Source organism: Petaurus breviceps, unplaced genomic scaffold (assembly GCF_028583685.1).
Source record: "Petaurus breviceps papuanus isolate PSGF00001 unplaced genomic scaffold, PetGlider_PUasm1.0 186, whole genome shotgun sequence".
NCBI lineage: Eukaryota > Metazoa > Chordata > Mammalia > Diprotodontia > Petauridae > Petaurus > Petaurus breviceps.
The window spans coordinates 6,838,469-6,857,566 of NW_027185798.1; the positions used below are offsets into that span (position 1 = coordinate 6,838,469).

General features: G+C 48.4%; 1 protein-coding gene across 2 annotated transcripts in view; it reads right to left on the minus strand.

Annotated features, from left to right (window-relative positions):
* DTX2 (deltex E3 ubiquitin ligase 2) overlaps positions 1 to 19,098 on the minus strand; it is a 51,057-nt gene that overhangs the window by 30,914 nt on the left and 1,045 nt on the right. For both annotated transcript variants that reach the window (XM_069089453.1, XM_069089452.1), the window contains exons 2-3: positions 9,411 to 9,741; positions 5,155 to 5,785 (exon numbers count right to left, since the gene is read on the minus strand). In XM_069089453.1, the coding sequence (XP_068945554.1) occupies positions 5,155 to 5,785; positions 9,411 to 9,651 (872 nt within the window). In that variant the 5' untranslated portion in view covers positions 9,652 to 9,741. The remainder of the gene's footprint in view (positions 1 to 5,154; positions 5,786 to 9,410; positions 9,742 to 19,098) is intronic.

A 19,098-nucleotide genomic window follows, 5' to 3' on the forward strand; every position in this document is an offset into this window, starting at 1 on the left:
TCCCTCCCTTCTCTCTCTCCCTCTCCTTTTCTGTCTCTTTCCCTCCCCTTCTCTTTTCCTCCCTTCTCTCTCCCTTTCCTTTCCTGTCTCTCTTTCTCTCCCCTTCTGTCTCTCCCTCTCCTGTCTCTTTCCCTCCCCTTCTCTCTCTCTGTCTCTCCCTCTCCTTTTCTGTCTTTCCCTCCCTTTCTTTCATTCCCTTCCTCCTCCTCTCTCTCTCTCCTTCCTCCTTCTCTGTCTCTCCCTCCCCCCACTTTATTTCTCTCTGTCTCTCTACCAGATAGATCACAAGAACACAGATTCAGAGCTAAACAGGATCTCTGAGAGATCACTGAGGCCAACACTTTCATTTTACGGATGAGGAAAATGAGGCCCAAATAGGTGAAAAAATGGCTTTGGGATACAAGAAGACCTTGGACCTTCATCACTTCTTGTCAGTATGACTCATAATGGTATTTTTTTACAAACAGATTTTTATTGATAATTCTTGTTTCGACATTGCCTAGATTTCCCCTACACCCCTTCTCCTCCCTGGGAGCGATTCCTTATAACAAAGGATATTTTTTCTTTTTTTTGCTTCTTGGAGGGCAATTGGGGTTAAGTGACTTGCTCAAGTCTACTTGGGTACTAAGGCTACTACACGGCTAGTAAGTGTGTCAAGTGTCTGAGGCTGGATTTGAACTTAGGTCCTCCTAACTCCAGGGCCAGTGTTCTATTCACTGCGCCACCTGGCTGCCCCTATATTTTTTCTTTTAAAAAAAAGAGAGGAAGAAAAGGTAAAAAATAAATTTTGTAAAACTGATCAATACATCCAAAGATGCTTAACACACAGAGAAGCAGGGGGACGTGTCTTCTCAGATCTCTTCCCTGAGGACCCACGTGTTAACAACATGGCAATGATAAGTGTAGCTAGCGTTTACATGATGGCCACCACGTGCCAGGCACTGCACAAACAGCTTCACAATCATGTCTCATTTGGTCTCCACAATAACCTCATCAGGTAGGGGCTGTTACTATTCCTATCTTACAGATGAGGAAACTGAGGCAGTAATCGTCATAGCTGGTAAGTGTCTGAGGCTGCATGTGAACTCAGGTCTTCCAGAAATGGGGCCCTGCATTTCAAGCTCACTGAGTTTGTCTATTTCTTTAAAGAGGCACTTTAACTCCTAAGCATTTCCCCAGAAATAATAACATTAGGAATAGCAGCATGTGCAGGGTAACTTGTTCTAAAGGTAAAAGGAGATGTCATGTGTTCTGTGATGCTCTGTGACCAGGAGGGGCAATGTGGGTGGGCGGCTTGGGCACCACCCCCAGCATGGCCCGGGCGCCACTGGCCTCCTCCATGCCCTCTTCTTCCTCAATGACCAGGGGTAGGCCCTAGAGCTCTAGAAGCCACCTCCCACCTCAGGGCCTCTGTACCAGTCATGCTCCACGCTGGGAATGCCTTCTCTCAGCTCTGCCTCCGAGAATGTTCCTCTTCCTTCAAGACCCAGCTCCAGCAGTACCTTCTGTGTGAAGCCTTTTCTCATCTCAAATGCTAGGCTAACATTTGAGATGAAAAAAGGCTTCATGGGGTGGGGAACCTGCGGCCTTGAGGCCACACAGGGCCCTCTAGGTCCTCAAGTGCCCCTCTGACAGAATCCAAACTTCACAGAACAAATCCCTTTAAAAAAGGATTTGTGTCAAACTTGGACTCAGTCAAAAGGTTGCACCCAAGGACCTAGAGGGTCACACGTGGCCTCAAGGCCGCAGGTTGCCCACCCCGGGATAGCGGCTTGCCCTCAAATTACCTGTCCTTATCAGTTTTATCTATCTGTATTGTTATCTTTGTGTGCGTGTGTAAATATATACTACATATAACACATATGCTGGCTCTTCCCCCCATTTACTCTCTCCCTCACTCCCCTCCTTGCGGAGAGGAACTGATTTTCACTTTTTGTTTTTATCTCATCGGCTGCTAGCGCAGAGCCTGGTACACAGCAAGTGTTTAATAATTGCTTACTGATTGAAATTAAGCAAGCCTCCTAATTTGCCAAAGTGTTAACTGCTGTAGGGAAGCAGAGGCTGAAAGTTTTATTGCAAATGAATCACAGAAATACTCCACTTTGAAGAACAAATCTAACCAACTTTCCACCCACACAAGTGAATTGTGATCCACTCAGTTCCTAACCACACACAGGGCAGTCAGGTCCCTTTGCAAAGATCCACAAGGGAGCTATCCGGCTGCCAGGTGAGCACTTGCAGGGCCACAGTGGGCCTCCTCCTGCTGCCACCATTTCAAGGATGTATTGGCACTGACCTCTAGGCCCCCTGAGGACACAGCCAAAGGCCCAGCCGTCAGAGCTGTGTTTAGAGAGGTTTCATCCATGGGACTTTTCCATCTGGGAGGGCCAGGGAAGCCAACCTGAAGCACTCTGGGCCAACTCTTACCCCAAAAAGGAGAAACTAGCAGAGTCAGCAAGAACATTTCAGGGAAAGTCCGAGGCACCAAGCACACCATCATTCATCAGGTGAGGCCCCACTTTTGTGCAACCCTTAGCGACCAAGCTGCACACACCTACATGGGGGAGATCAGGGCAATCAGGGAGATCGTACAAGCTTTGCTGTAAATGAAATTAGCCTGCTTATGCTGAGTTATTAAAGGCTGAGGTGCTGAAGGACATGCAAGGCTTAGTTAGATACAGTAGCCCTAACTCTGGCCCTACTAGACCATGCACTTTCTTCCTTCGCCAACTAGACTGTCCAGCTATTTCGTTTAGATGGAAAATGGGCAGGAATTCCAATTTGGTTCCAAAGAGGAAAACAAACTTGTGTTCTCCAACATCTTACAAGGCCAGGCCTGCCTGTGCTGACCCCAAGCCTCTGGCCTTGTTCTCCTCCACACTGCCCTTGGACCCACCTCCACCACACAGGCAGCAGACAAAGCAAACCACCCTACTGGGATCTGTCTCGGTTCCCCACAAAGAGACTAACGGGTCCTCTGAGGCAAGGGCAATGTAAGAATAAATATCAGATCAGACCTTTCACAGGAATGAGTATGAAGCAAGAGATTTGTATGGTGCTTCACCTGCCAGTAAGGAGACCCTATCCCCTTAGCCTGCCAGGGGCCAGTCTTCTCAGGGTGTGCTCCTGTGGCCTGGAAAAACCATGTAGTTTGGACAGGCGCACCAGAGACACAAAGTCTCTTATGGTTACTTTAAAGGGCTCAAGTGAGAACTGAGAGCCACTAAGAACTCTCAGATCTTTTTCATCAGCCCTTGAGCCAGAGGCTCCTCTTCAGAGGCAGATGCATGCAGCCGTAACGGCTGCCCAATGTTTCTTCCTTCCTGTAGGCCACTGTTCTCTGGCCTCTGCTCTGCCATTTAGAGCCAGGGACACCCACGGGAAATGGCTTAAGGTACAATCCTAGCCCTTTATTAGGGTATTCAGGTCTCAGCAGAGAATTACAATTTCCCAGGGCCTGACACTTGTTCACCCAAAGTTGCCCAAGTGTCCAAGGCTACCGCCTTCTCTGGGAGAAGCGCCTCCTCTCACCCACCCCAAGGGCTCCCTTCTTCCTCCCCCCTCTAAGTGCCCTGAGTCAGTAGCATGGGGTTTGGCAGGTCATCCTACTCTGAAGACAGACTCTACCCTCCCCCACCAAAAAAAAAATCTCACCCACAATAAAGCTAGAGCGAAGCCCAATAATGTTTTCCAGTGAATGTCACAGAATCTCGAAAAGGGAAGTCAGAATTCATCTCATGTTGTCCAACAAGTAAACGAACATCCTTCCTACAAAGTTCTTGAGAAATAGTCATTGACCTTTGAAAGGCCTCTGAAGTGAGACAGTGCCCACTGCCCACTTCAGGTGACCCATTCCCCCTTGCACAGCTGTAGCTTTAGATCATAACAACAATGCTGAGAACAGCTGGTATTTACCAGCACTTTAAGCTTTACACATCTCCTTGGACCCTTAGAACAAGCCTGAGAAGCAGATGCTATTCTTATCCCCATCTTACAGAAGAAGAAACTGATGCAGTCAGAAGTTGTAACCCAGGTGTCCAGGGTCACACGGCTAATGAAAATTGGGAAAGGATTCAAACACTGGTAATTCCTGGCTCCTAGGTCAGTGCACTGCCTATCCTGCCACACTACCAAAACTTCCCTCCCTGCACTGCCAATCCACCACCTTCTGGACCCTCTTCCACATGAAAGCCCTTTAAGCACACAAAGTTGGCTGTTACATGCACCTTGAAGGTTAACAGGCCCTAGTTCCTTCGACTGACCCCCCCTCCCGACCAGGCATGACCCTGAGACCTTTCATGGTCCTCGCCACCCTCTTCTCTGTCCAGCTTGTCAAACTCAGTGTCCAGAACTGAACAAACTCTCCAAAAGGGGTCTGACCAGGTCAGGAGACCCAGCGCAATACTCTGATCTCTCTGGGCCTCAACATGACGCTTTTCTCATAGCAGCTTAGTAAGGGCACATGCGCTTTCCTTGGCTGGCACACCATCACTCCTATGTGTTTGAGAACTATTTGCATGGAGATTTCACTAAGGGGCACAGCCTACACTTGGGCCAACATGGAAGCTTGTCTCATGGCCTCACGTCCATCCCTCGGCTAGCCCAAGGATAGGAGAGAGGCAGACCTGGGAACCTTCTGCATGGGCTGAGCATCAAAAAAGCCTCTCCTCTCTACCCAGGTGCAGCTACCGAAGGCTAACACTGGCTTCCACTCTCTCCCTCTGAGATCCCACCCAGCAAGCACTCACCAGGCACCTGCTTTGTGTGAGCAGGAATCATGCCAGGCATTACAGAGAAACGGAATCCTCCCTGCCCTCCAGGATCTTCCATTCCCTCAGGACCAGGGGCTGAACAGCTGAGCCAGCAGCTGGGGCGCCCAGGGCTGATACAGGCAGAACAGTCAGGGCCCAGGGACCCCTCATTTTACAGAAAAGGAAACAGAAGACAAGGAACAGGACCAAAAGCGGCAGAGAAATGCTTCTCAGGGTTCAGATGCCAGCTCAGAACCTGCTCAGGCTACAAAGAAAGCCCTGCTAAAAAGGCAGTGCCCATTATCTGAAGGGTTCTGGGTTAAGTTTCCCCAGATAGATGAACAGAAAGCCCAGACTCAGATCTGATGAGCAGTGTAGAAAGAGAAGTGATGAAATGAAATACCTGATTTTAGCTGGAGCAGGTCCTGGGGGTGGGCGCTGAGGTACAAGCTGTGGGAGGCTGGATGGGTAGACGGGGACCACCCCCATGACAGGGGTCACCATGCTCCAGGGGTTGGAGACGTTGAGCCTCGGAGCGGACCTGGCCCCGGACAAGGAAGGCTTGCTGTAGGGAGCGTAGCCTGTGTAGATCCCCATGGGAGCAGTCCGGTGGGCAGGCTGGGGCGTCACGTACGCAGGGAGGTGGGTCATTGAGTGTCTGTAGCGGTTGTTGACGGGGCCAGACCCGCTGTTTGCGAGGCACTGGTGGCACGAGCAGGCCATTCCCGGGTGGCCGGGCACGGCAATGACGGCCGTCACGGGGTAAGTGGGACCCTGGCGGCGCTGCACGCGACGGCGGAAACTCGACGTCTTGTTGACCTGAGTGTAGGTGCTGCAGTCCACCTCATAGTTGTAGCCCAGGGGAGACAGGTCGATGAGCTGGGTCCCCCTGGCCAGCTGCTGCTCCAGGTATTCACAGATGCTCATCTCGTAGGCCGTCCAGGCGCCGTCGTCATTCAGCCACTCCCAGACGATCCCCCGGCCCGGGGCCGACTGCTGAGGGTAGAGATGGCGCCGCACCGAACGCATGGTCCCTGTTTCAAAAGAAATGGGACACGAGAGTGATGGGACGATTTCAGGAGTCAGACGTCTGCAGAGGGCAAAGGCTGGAGGAACAGGCTGCAAACAGCCGGTTTATATTACAGACTACTATTCCTTTTTAACAAGTCAAGCTTAAAGATGAAGTGGGAAAAGGAAATCCAGAGTCAGCACTGCACAATTTCCAGCTGTGTGAGTGCCTGGAGCTCCTGGAACCCCACAGGCAGCCAGCCCTCCTCCCTTAGTTAAAGGGAGAGGCTTGGCCCAAGCACAGCCCTTCTGAGAAGAGGCAGGAAGGAATGGCTCCACACACGCCTTGGGGAGGAGAGCACAGGGGAGGCTAGAGAACGGAGAAGAGGGATGGATGGGGGCAATCTCAAGCAGGATGGGAGGTGGGGAGGGCAAACACAAATTACTATTTTTTCCCTGGATTTTAGTAGCCTTGCCCCTTACTTCCTGCCATCACTGTCTCAAACTGTGAAAACGGGTCTTCGCATCTCCGGAAGGATTCGGAGGAAGATACCAAGTGGGGCCCAGGTGACATCTTCAAACCCAGGTCCTGAGACACCGAAGCCAAGGCCCCACCTACCATCCCATACTGCCTTAAACACTCTCTCTACACCCCCAGGCCTTCATTCATGAAACAAAGTAGTACATGAGATGATCTTTAATGGTCCTTTCAGTTCTAACACTGTAAAATCAACTTCCAGAATCTCCAAGGACTTCACAAAATTCCCTCTCTACCCAGCTGAAGGCTACATCAAAAGGTCAGCTCATATATCAACTCAGAAAACCCCTCCTATCCCCTACCCTTCTTACGTCGCTACTTGAAAATGAAGGGAGCCGAACACACCAGACACAGGCCTTATGGGTCCTCCTCACTTGACCTACCCCAAAGGCCTCCACCTCCCACAACTCTCTTTTCCACACTAACCATTCAGAATGATGCCGGGTCTTCAGAAAATGAGGATGTTGGCAAGAGAGGGATGCAAGAGGATAAAAATAGACCTGTAAAGCAGTTCTCCATGAACACGTTCATCCTCAGTCATGGCTGGAGGACTTCAGAATGAACGTCCCCCCAATCCCCCACTCTTTCCCCACTGTGGTCATTGGATTTCAACATCAAGGAGAATCTTGGAGGCTTGTCAAAGAACGCTGCATTAGAGGCCAGGCCCTCAATCCATTAGGTAAGAGAATGAAGGCTGCATATTTACTGAACTGAGTAACCATCCCCAAAAGAAAAGAAATACCCACTATCCCTTGAGACACCCCAAATTTAAAGCAGGATCCAAAGAAAGCACCACAGTCAGTTTCTAGGACCTAATTCCTAGGACTCTCATATTCTAGGTATGATATAAAGTATTCATTTTAGGAATGTTTTTCATTTCATCTGAGCTAGTCAGGGAGGGGGCATATGGCTGGATAGCCTATCTACACTGGCTCTCTCCTTTTCACCTGATCCCTCCTATTAAAATCCATAAAGTGTACCTTTGGTGTAGCTCAGAGACAGTCTCTCCTCTAGGAAGGAGAAAGTGAAAATAATTGGGTAAATACTGTATTAGGCCCCTCACACAAGCCAGAATGGCAAGGCCAAGACATGTCCCATATAGAGTCTCTAGGGGAAAAAAAGCAACTCAGGAATAACCTGGGGTACTTTCTGAAGTTCCAGAGTGGCTGTGAGAACAGAGAGAGTCCCATAAAAGTGAAAGGAGGAGAGAGGAGTTAAGTATCAGCTCACAAGGGTTTCAGACTCTAGAATGTAGGCCATATACCGAGGTTATGCAGCAAGTCTATCATCCAGCCAGTCAAGGACTATCTAGTCCCTGGAAGGGAATCAGTGCTGTGGTGGTCTAACACAGGAGACGGGAAAGACCACATCCATCAGAGACCTGTGGGAGAAACTCTGAACATGGGGGAACTAAGCTGGGAACAGGCCAAGTCCAGCAAGAAGCTTCAAGACTGTTCACATCTACCACTGACCCAAATGTGACCTGGGGGAGGGATCAGGTGAAAAGGCAACCTGCTGGACCCTGAAAGGGCCAGAAAAATATGTTCTTTATCAGTTAATCAAGGGAGTTGATAGGTAACTTGGGAGACCACCCAGTTAGTTACTTCTGGTTCATTTGGGACGACCAAGGCCCATCAGCAGCTGTCACGGGTCTGCGGGGATGGGGCTTCCTGTTATTCATGGTGTTTCCTTCTGAGAGACCCAAATGGAGTGAGGGCAGAGTAGACACTACCCTCTGAAAACAAGGAGAGTCAAACGGAGCACAGAGGACGCTGCTGTGAGAGAATTCTCCTACATTCTAATCCCAGCAAGATGGCTTGGAGGCTTATCGGCAGCCTCTGTGCAGCCCTACACAAACAAGTTCCAATAGGAAGGCCTATGCCTCAACGTCCTCATCTGTCAAATGGGGATACTGTTAGCAAGAGCTCCTAACCTTTAGCACCGGACAAACTTTAGCTCTCATCTCTCCAGAGATTACAAAGTCCATGTAAAGACAGGGGCTTTCCTGTATCCTCTACTGTGCACAGCAAAATAGTACGAACACAGTAGGGGATCAATAAAGAATTCTGTTAAATGAACAATGTGGCATCAGTCATTCAATGAGGCAAAAGGAAACACTAAGGAATTGGGAGAAAAGGACAAACAGAGGAAAAACCCAGTGTCTGCCAGAAGCAGATGCAATTTCCGGGCTCTGCTAGAGGCCACTCATGGCTGATTCCTGGCTCACACACAGTGGGTCAAAGTGTCTCTAACTACACTGGACAGCAGAATGAACCAGACAGTCCAATAAATTCTAAGTCCTGGTGACAAGCTCTAGGCACTGACTGAAAATGCTCTCCAAAGTCTTTGGTCTTGAGGCTGAATTCCTGCAATTTGGTTCTGAGAGTTCTGCCTACCTAAAAATATCCAAGTCTTGAAAAAAAAACAAAATTTGGAACCACTAAAAACTGACCACCAAGCTGGGGCCCCAGCAGGCAGACAGTTCAGCAAAACCAACTATCTTCTGAGGCCCAAATGACAGGGTGGAGAGGAGGGAGAGAGGGGAAAAAGAGAGAGAGAGAAGATGGGGGAAAGAGAGAGGGGGGGGAGAGGAAGGGAGGAGAAAGGAAGGAGGGAGAGGAAGGGGGGAGAGAGGAGAGAAATTAAATGTTGGGTGAAGGATAGAGGGGACAGCTTGGCTGGGCTATACTTGCTTTTGGCCTATAACAGTGTTTGATCCAGTGGGGCCAGAAAGCTTAGCTGGCACCACACAATATATTTTCCAAAGGCTTTTCCCTCCCATCTTTTGGTCTTCAGTCAGAAATTGGCCTGTAGCCTCTTGACCCATCTAAGGTTATAAGCATTTACTAGGCTTCCCCTGTGGGCCATTCAGGCCTGGCTGCCTGACTTCTTAGAGGAGTCAGTGACAACAGTCCTGCCCTATCATACATCCTAAGCCTTCTGGACCATTAAGACTGAAGCTTTTTCACTATGGTAGCTAATGCAAAGTCACTGGACGGTTAGCTGCGTCTTTCGTCATTCCAAAGCCTCGAAAATCTGAGCATTTTAGGAAACTGAGACTCCTTGCTTCCTTCCAACTCCCCAGCCCATCAATCCAAGAAGAAATGTCTCACCTGTGTCCTGACGAAACTGGGTCCAGTTGGGGAGGTCGATGATGTAGGGTGCCAGTGCAGGGTCAGCTTGGCCCAAGGGAATGCTACTGGCCAAGCTTCCTGATCCATATCGTTGGCCCTTCTGGGTCATGAATTGCTGTTCTATATAGTTACAGACAGCGGCACTGTAGGGGTGCCAGGTGCCAACCTCATCCTGCCATTCCCACACAGCCACCACTATGGGGCTGGGGTACGTGGCCATCTTCCCGGGTGCCTGGCTTCCCAGAAGGTCTTCAAGCTACACCAGCTGGGGGACGTCTCTGAAGCTCATCGCTTGTCACTTCCTTCAGACCTGGAAAGTGGAATAAAACAGCAGTTCTTATCAACCTGAATGACCATATCTTGTATGAGATGGATGCCTCAGAGGGTCCGGTGGAAGCTAGCACAAAAAAGGCGGTAGTAGCTATATTCCTGGTGCCTGGGGATCATACCTCAAGAAGCAATGGAGTTACTTCGGAAAGGCAGTGAGACAGACGACTAGAGTAAGGACTCCCTGATTCGTGTTCCCTGTTCAGCAAGAGCTGTGGGAAAACTGGAAAGTAATTTAGAATAAAATACAGGGAAAAACATCTTATACCATGAACTCCAGAGGGATAAGCAATCTAAATATAAAAGATCATAGCACAAAAGAGAATGGAAGGAGGCATCTTTCACAACTGGAATTGACTGTAAAAGGAAAACCAGACATTTTTGATGATGTAAAATAAAAAAGTTGTTACATAAACAAAAAAATCAACGCATCGAGGAAAAAAAGAATAAAGATCTCTGATAAAGGTCTGAGAATTAGTACAAATGTATAAGAAGAGCCAGGCCACAATAAATGGCCAGAGGACATGAACAGCTTTCCGAAGACTCATCAACTCAACAGTCATTTCAAAGAATGATGCACATCACTAATAAGAGGAATGCAAACCACAACTGCCATTCATTGTTAGATGCCCAGAGAGTACAAGAGGTGAAGACAGGAAGTGTCAGAGGGGTTATGGGAGGCCCGGCCCACTAGGGACGGTTGGGGGGCCTGTGAAACGGTCCAATTGTTCCAGGAAAAAATGTAAAACTATACAAAGATAATCACTAACCTGTACATACCCTTTGATCTAGTGATACAAGGGCTAAGCATATATCCTAAGGAGTCCAAAGATAAACACTGATGCCCAACGAACTTAATGACCAATCTGGCCTTCAGAAGACTGCAGGGAAAACCTGCCTCCCTCCTCCCAGTGAAGCAGGGAATCAAATGCATGTCAACAGACAGAACCAAAGCACTGATTTGCCTGTTTAGCTCCCCCATATTAGCACATCTCTTGGATGTTACCCCACCATTCTTAGCTCAGATCCTTCTCACCTCTCACCTGGACCACTGCATAGCCTCCCTCCCTGTCTCGAGTCTCTCTACAAACCATCCTCCACGCTGCTGTCAAAGTGAGTTTCCTAAAGCACAGATATGACTGTTCACTCTCCTACTCAAAAAACACCAGCAGCTCACTATTACCCCCTAGAATCAAATGGAAACATTTCTGCTGCCCCCTCAAAGCCCTTCATAATCTCATCCCAACTTATCTTTCGAACGTATTATCTATTATTTCCCTTCCTGCATTTTGTGGGTCAGTGAAACCAGTCTTCTTGCTGTTCCCCTTTCAGGACACTCCCCCATCTCCCATCTCCACACCTTCACCCCTATTCTTCTCTAGGCCTAGGAAAGCCCTCCCTCTTTACCTCCTATCACAGAGAAGCTTTGGTTTCCTTCCCAACTCAGCTTGAGCACTGTGGTCTAGTGCCTGCCCCCTCAAAATCAGCTGGGATGTATTTACTTTGTACATACCATGTTTCCCCGATAATAAGACACTGTCTTATTAATTTTTTTGGACAGAAAAACACCAGAGGGCTTATTTTCAGGAGAGGGCTTATTTTAATGAACATTGACAGCAATTTTAATAAACAGGTAAATGTGAACAAAAAAATATACCTTTATTCAATAAGCAAATCACTGGGGAAGAACAGGATGACGCGCTCACTGCTGCAGCTCTGATTGGATGCAGCTCGGAGCGCGGCGTGCGTTTGGGTGGGTGGGGGGACGGTGCATACAGAGGGTACCGTAATGTAGCGTGTAGCGCAGGGGATCACCTTCACTACAGTAGCAATCTCAATAGGGCTTATTTTCGGGGGAGGGCTTATTTTAGAGGAATCTTACACAGTAAGGGGAGGGCTTATTTTCGGGATAGGTCTTATTATCGGGGAAACACGGTATTCAGTATACTCTCCAGTGCCATTAGCTCCAGGCCCCTCTCCCCCAATAGATTAGTAGCTCCTTTCCTTTTTGTTTTCTTATCACCATCAATTAGCCCAGTGCCTAGGAGGTAGCAGCCACTTTAAATGCTTGAGAATGGACTGATTTGTTGTAAGGGAGAGTTCTATGCTTTGGGGGTGGGTGTCACCTGGGATTAACCACAATTTAAGAAAATAAACACTTGTTAAACAAAAGAAGATTTAACTTTTAAAAACGAACTGATAAACAACAATTTTAGAGGTGGTGAGAAGCAGGAAATGGGGAGAATGCCAGGCTCTATGGGACCTTGGAGACATGGAGGCCAAGAATGCTCAGGGACTTGGCCCAAGGGACAAGACTGCCAGAGTCAACTGCAAAGGCAGGATTCAAAGACAAATTGAACAGGCAGTGACGGGAGTCCCAGCTCCAAGTTACTGGATGACGAGTAACTGGGAAAGTCATCAGGTCTCTCTAGGCTTTGGTTTCCCTGTGTGTAAAATAGCACCAAAGACCTCAGCTACCTCCAAAGAGGCCAGCTCTGAACTCACAGAATACTGTCTATGCCTATGGCGCCCTGCCATTACAGTCATTCATACTGCCGAGATTCTGGGCTTTCTAAGCAAACAACCTAAAAGCGGGTGGGGGGAATGAAGTGTTCTTGGCATTAACTTTGAAGTGCCCTGAAAACGGGCCTGGCACACAGAGCATCAACTCACAGGGGAAATGAGGCTGACCTCTGAGCTAAGAACCTGAAAAAGGAAGGAAAGGAAACTTGTAGAGATTCAAAAGAATCAATCAAGACTTCAGTTTCAAAGCACAAGTCAAGAGTTCTTTTGGACAGATACACTCTAGAGAGGAGAAACCAGGGCTCAGAACTGGGTGAGTGCATTCTAAACCAACCTGGAAGGTGAGGAAAAGGACATGGCAGGCTCCAGCCTGAAGCAGGCCTGCCTGTTCACAGGCCTCCTGGATCCCTCCAACAAAAGCATCCTGGGCCACTGGGCCCTAGGAGTGAGACAGCCTGAAGGCAGCTCCCTTAAGTGTCTGGAATTAGCACCTTTACTCTACTCAAGGACAAATCCAAGGGCTTGTTTCAATTCCATTGAATAAAGTTTAATGTTGAGCAGGGTGAGCTTCCCAACAATCTTCTTAGGAGACAGAAGGAACTTCTCTTATCAACCAAGGCCTAGCAGAGTCCTCTGAGGATAGGGATGTATCCCCAGTGTTGGGCAAACTGAATCACCCTAGACGTTCGGAATTTCCCGTTTTACTGGAAGAGCAGACTAGAGAGAACTTTATAGCCAGATTTCATTTGATCCTCAACCCTGTGAGGTAGGTAGGTCGACCAGGCATCATTTCCATTTTACAGATGAGGAAACAGAAGCTGCCTAAAGTATGCTGGGAGATCTTGTAGGCCTGTGCCCTTCCCATTATGCTATAATGCATCTCTGGCTGCCCTGGAGAGCTTTTAAGAAATTGAGTGAAGGAGAAAGAATCAAGAATGCGGAGTTAGACATATTGGAATTCCCACTGCTGGTCATGGGGGATTACTGACCATGCTCTCCCAGTACACCCCCTGGTATTAAAGTCAGAGGGAGAATGGCAGGTGGGAATGATCATGCTGATGCTCTGGTCCGATGTACCAAGTGCCTACTATGAGCTGGCCACCATCCTAGGCAGGGGGGCTACAAAGACAAAAAACCAAAATAGTGCCTGCCCCCAAGGGACTTCCCTTCTGGGAGGTCAAGCTGCCTATAGACAAGGGCTGGAATAGTCCCCAGATTCCTTTAATTCCCCCAAGTCTCTAAGGTTATCTATCCCCCTCCAACTGGCACAGGACCACCTAGTGCTAGGGAAGCTATATTCTTCACATGAGGAAATTCCAATCCAAACCAGATCCAGGAAGGAACTCTCCAAGTCAGCTTTTTAGTGCCCTTAAAACGGGCCAGGCACTACAGAGAATACACAGGGGACAGGCCCAGCCTACACACTGAGATCAAGCCGAGAACTTGGAAGGGGAAGGAAGGAAACCCGAAATTCAATAGTCTTCACAGTTTCTCAAAATGATCACCAGTCTTTTGGAAGCTGAGGAGGGGGCTCGAAGAAAGGGGGTAGGAAACAGGGGTGGGAGACAACAGGAGGCACTCATTTAGGGTTAGGGTTAGAGTGGGAGGAAGAGTCAGAGGTGCTAATTTCAGGGTAGGGTCAGTCATTTAGGGAAAGGGTTTGAAACGAATTCAAGGTTAGGGTTAGAGGCATGAAGTTAGGTTTGGAGTGAGAGGCATTTAGGGTTAGCAGGAATTTAAGGTTAGACTCCAAGGACCAGGTGGAAGATGAAAGAGCTGAGAATGGGGTGAGATGATGGGACGGAAAAACAGCTGAAAAAGGAGTGGAAGGGGTGGGAAAATGCAGAGAACAGGAGTAGGGAGACAAGAGAACAGGCAGGGAATGGGGGGAGAGAACTGGGCAGGGAGACAGGGCGAGATAAAGACCTGAACTGAACTCAGAACAGCAGAAAACTGGAGAATGGGCAAGGAGAACAGCAGCGACTGAGAGGAGAATGAAAAACAAGAACAGCAGAGAAGGAGCGGGAGAACAGGGAGCAGGTGGAAGACAGAAAGGAAACGAAGCTATTGCAACAAATGAGCTGGATGTAGGCAGGGGCCTCAGACACCAAAACACACCAGAAATGGCTGGGCAGAGCCTTCTTAGCATGTCTGGAGATCAGAAGCCCTGCTCTGGCTGTCTGAATGAAGTAATCCTTGTCATTCCCGGGACACTGTCAATATTAAGCCCATAATCACTCTCCCATTAACTTCAGACATCACTAAATATCACTTCAAAAGCCCCAATGGGGACTGTTGTTTTTAAAAAGAGAAGGCAACTTTGAGAATGAGGGAAGGAGAGCCTGAGCAGGAAGTCTCCTTGTTCCCACCATTATCAGGTCCATCTGTTTTCCAAGCTTCTCATGAACAGTACAACAGAGCACACAGGCAGGTACAGGAATGCTTCCATTCTACCTGAAAAGTATTTTCAAGAAAAAGAAAATGTGGCAAAGTCCTCCTTGTCCTAAAACCTTAAGGAAACCTGAAAGCCCTCCCCACTTAAACATAACAGAGTGAGAAGCCCTCAGACCTGGGCACCTTAGAGAAAACACACACACAGACCACGCTAGAGAAGGTGGGATCTACCATTTGGGGCTATGACTGACAAAGCCATCATCTGACACCAATATAAAAGAGACTCCGTGACCCTGTCAATACTGTCTCTGGAGTTTTCTTGGCAAAGACACTGGAGTGGCTTGCCATATCCTTCTCCAGTGGATTAAGGCAAACAAAGGTTAAGTGACTTGCCCAGAGTCACACAGCAAGTAAGTGTCTGAGGGTAGATTTGAACTCAGGTCTTCCTGACCCCAGGCCTGGGTCTATCCACTGAGCCACCCTACAGCAACCTTGACTATGGCACTGACCTTCCAAACATGGCTGCAACACAAATTAAGCCCAATATTCTTATCTTTAAAGGACTCAGAGAATGGTTGTACACCAGCTTTCATCCTGCACTTTCATATCAGCTGATATGAAGGCAAGAGGCCAAAGATAGTCCTGGCTTTATCAGCTACCTGGGTGACCTTCCATCACCAAAATCCTCTGGGCCTCAGTTTCCTCACCTGTAAAATGAAGGGATTGGTCTAGAATGATCTTTAAGGTGATTCCACCTTTGCTATTCTAAGCTTCTATGTTTGGGTACTTTAAATATTTAAGAACACATCATGTTTCCAGAAGAAAATCTCTTTAAAAATATGCCAACAATCACCAGTTGGGATGAATGTTAGCCCAGCAGTAATGGCAATGGAAAACAGATGTGCCAAAATTTACTCAGAACCTTCTTTCACACAGCAGCTCCAAAAGTCATGCCAATGACAAATCAGATAACTGAACACTGCTGAGGATGGGCCAGCTGACTATGCCATGCAAATGATGCTGGAAAACAGGAAGAAACAACTTAATCTTGGTGTCAAGGAATAGGATCTGGAAAACAATCTAGCTAGTGCCGCCCGGGCATTCTTGGGGAATGAAACTAACAGGCTTGTCTGTTTTCCACGGCTCCTTCCCCTGAGAGGGGAGGGCCCGGCATGGGCTGTATCTTCAGGACACTTGGCTTTCAGAATTACATGTTGTGATTTGTTCTTGGGATCTCAGCAGACCAAGTGAGAAATAGACTGTCAGAGTCTCAATGAACCTTCAAGATGATTCAGGGCAGGAGTTCTTCACCTTTTTTGTGTCATGGATCCTTCTGGCAGGCCAATAATGCCTATGGACCTCTTCTCAGAATAAGGTTTTTAAAGGTATCAAAGAAAAACACCTGAGATTACAAAAGAAACCAATTATATTGAAATGAAGACGGGACTATTTTCCCACGGGTCTCCCTGTCCATGAATTCCAGGAAAGAACCCCTCATCTGGTGCCATCCTGGAGGTCCAGGGAACAGACTTGTTCAGGTCATACAGCCAGCAGCAGAGCTGAACTGGAAACCCAAGCCCTGGTTCTTGACTGAAGTGACCTTGAGTCCTCTGTTTCAATCTAAGGATTAGCAAGCACACTGGGCATCGGTCCCTAGAGCCATGAGTGACACAAGGCCCCAAATGCCCCAGGAGCTCAACCTTCCCCTTACTCAATAGACCTCAGTGATGTGTGATTTGGGTGCAGGTGCCAATGCTAGGAAACAACCCCTCTGTAACTTGGCAGACGGTCTCCAAGTGTTGCTGGAACTGAAAAATTCAACACTCTAAGATCACTCTGGCAATAAGAATTTACCAATATAGCTAGGTTGGTCTCTGGACAACAGATGTACAATCTAGGCAGATACTCAAGTCTTTCCAGCTTGTCTTCTGATGGCAGAGTCTCTGAGAGCCCAGGGTGCCTCTGTGCCATTAGGAGGCATCAGAGAGGATTTTAATGGAGAAAAAAAGAACTTTCATCTAAACCATGAACAGCCCAGGTTCCTCTGATTCTGACTTGATGAACAGCCTGCTCCCTCAAAGTCCTACCATCAGGACAAGCAGGCTTCAGCCTTGATCTTACATGTTGTGCCATCTTAGGAGTCAAGGCAGGACCCAGAAAGATTTAAAGCAACTCAATGTGATAAAACATGTCACCAGGATGATTACATAAGGAAACCCAACAGTGTAGCCTCTGGGCCTCTCCAGGTGGCTTCAGGAGACTTCCTCTCTAATGCCCAGCATGAAGAGATACTTTGATTGTTTTAGAATGCACCAAAAGCTACAGAAGACAAAAAAAAAATATCCTTCATTTAAAAATCAAAAAACAAGTTTCCCTTCTAGATTTTAATAAGTGACCCTCAGTTGAGGGAGCCAATCTCTGAGTGGGAGAGCAGTAAAGGTAATCCTCGAAGACTGGTTCAACAACACAAGCAGCTGGCAGAAAGCCACCCTCATTTATATACCGTCCCATCCCCATCCCTGACCCAGCCCCCACACTCCCCCAATCTCCTTTGTCAGAGCCACTTTGGGAAGGCAAAAGCCAAAGCTAAAGTGTCCTATCAGTCCAGAGAATGGCACAAGCTGGAGACACAAAAGGGAAACTCTTGCTTTGATTTGCATTTTGATATAAAACATGAGCAACAGAAACCAGGCCAATCTCAAAGGCTTGCTGACTCAGTCCCACAAATTCCAAGGCCCATCTGTGTCTGTCTGCCAACTAACAACAAGGGAGATCAGATTTTAATTGAAAAACAGCAGCAGTAGAAACAGAAAGCACAGCTGTGGAATGGCCACCCTGCAGCTGGGAGCTAGTTCCACAGGCAGATTCGTTTCCAGAGTCCATTAGATCACATCTTCTCAGCAACAAACCGAGGGAATACCATAAAGTCCCACCCCGGCCCTTGTACCTGAGCACCTACATCCAATCTCCTTTCGATGAGTTACGAGCATAGCCATTCAGCAAAGAAGGGTGCTAGGGCCCTTGGTTTCAAGCCACTAGTGAGCCTAGAGTTGGGTGGCAAGCAGTGGCATTAGTATGGACTCACCCTGGAGACCTGGACCTCGCCAATGTTTCCTGTTTGGGACAGTGCAGGTCTGACATCCCCCCAAAACTACGCCTGTAAGGGGAATGGGGACTTAATGGGCTCTGAGGGCTTTCTGTGTATTTGTTCATGGGCTCTATAAGTCCTTTTAGGCTCCCACATCTGTATGAAATAACAGTTGCCCCACACCCGACATGCTTTTAGGGAAAGGAAGGGAACAAGCATTTATTCACACTATGGGCAGGTATGGTGTTGATCGCTTTACAGATATTATCTCATTTAATTCTCACAATAATCCTGGCAGGCAGGTGCCATTGTGATTCTTCCTTTTATAGTTGAGGAAGGCAGAGGTTAAGTGACTTGCCCAGGGTCACACAGCTAGTGTCTGAAGCTAGCTATGAACTTGGGTCTTCCTGACTCCAGGCCCAGCCCTCTCTACACTACTGCACTAGAACACTGAGTGCCTAAGCAGGAGCTGGGGGGCCTGGGACACGTTTGGGGAAACTTAGATGTAGGCTATCTCCTGAAAATCTCCCCAAATTGAGTTTTAAGATGAAGGCAATGAACCAGAGAGAAGACTTGGCCTGCTAAGGTCAACATGGGCTGTGTGAGCCTGGAGCGCTCCCTAGGCTGCTGGCCCCAAATTCCGCTCTAGCTATCTATCCCTTATATATTTTTCACTGGTTGCTCATTAGAATGCAAGGTCCTGGAGAAAAAGGGCTGTTCCTTTTTTCTCCTTTGTATTCTCAGGGCCGAGGACAGTAGCACATCCTAGGTGTTTAATAAATATTTGTTGAATTGGAAAATGTGCAAAATCAGCCTTCCCACAAGCAGGGAACTTGCTATCTGAGCTTAAGAAGTGGAATCCACAATTCTGCAAGGGCCTGGCCCCACCAAAAAGCAGGGTTAAGAAGGGGAAACTTCTAAAACAAAAACTGTAATTTCCAGAAGCCTTGGCAGGTCCGGAGCTTTTCTACCCCAAGTCAGGATCTCTCCCCAGGGAAAAGAAAGCAGGGAGGGAGAGAAAAAACCGAGATGACTCACAAGCCTCCCCGCGTCCCAGAACTGCTGGGCAGTGACCCTGGAACTCTCACCCTGCTCTGCCCAAGGATGTGACCGTAAATCTCCGCACTGGTCAGCGGCCCGACCTCGGCGATCACCTGTCCCCTGGGTGGATGGGGGTGCCGGCCCAGCCCCGCGCCCCTCCCCAGCCTCCCCCCCTCTCGCTGCCCCCCCCCACCCCGCGCCCTTCCCCCACTGCCTCTTCCTCGGGCTCCAGCTCCGTGCCACCTCCAGCTCACAAGCCTTAGCCCACCCCGCCCCCTCCCCAGCCTGCAGGCT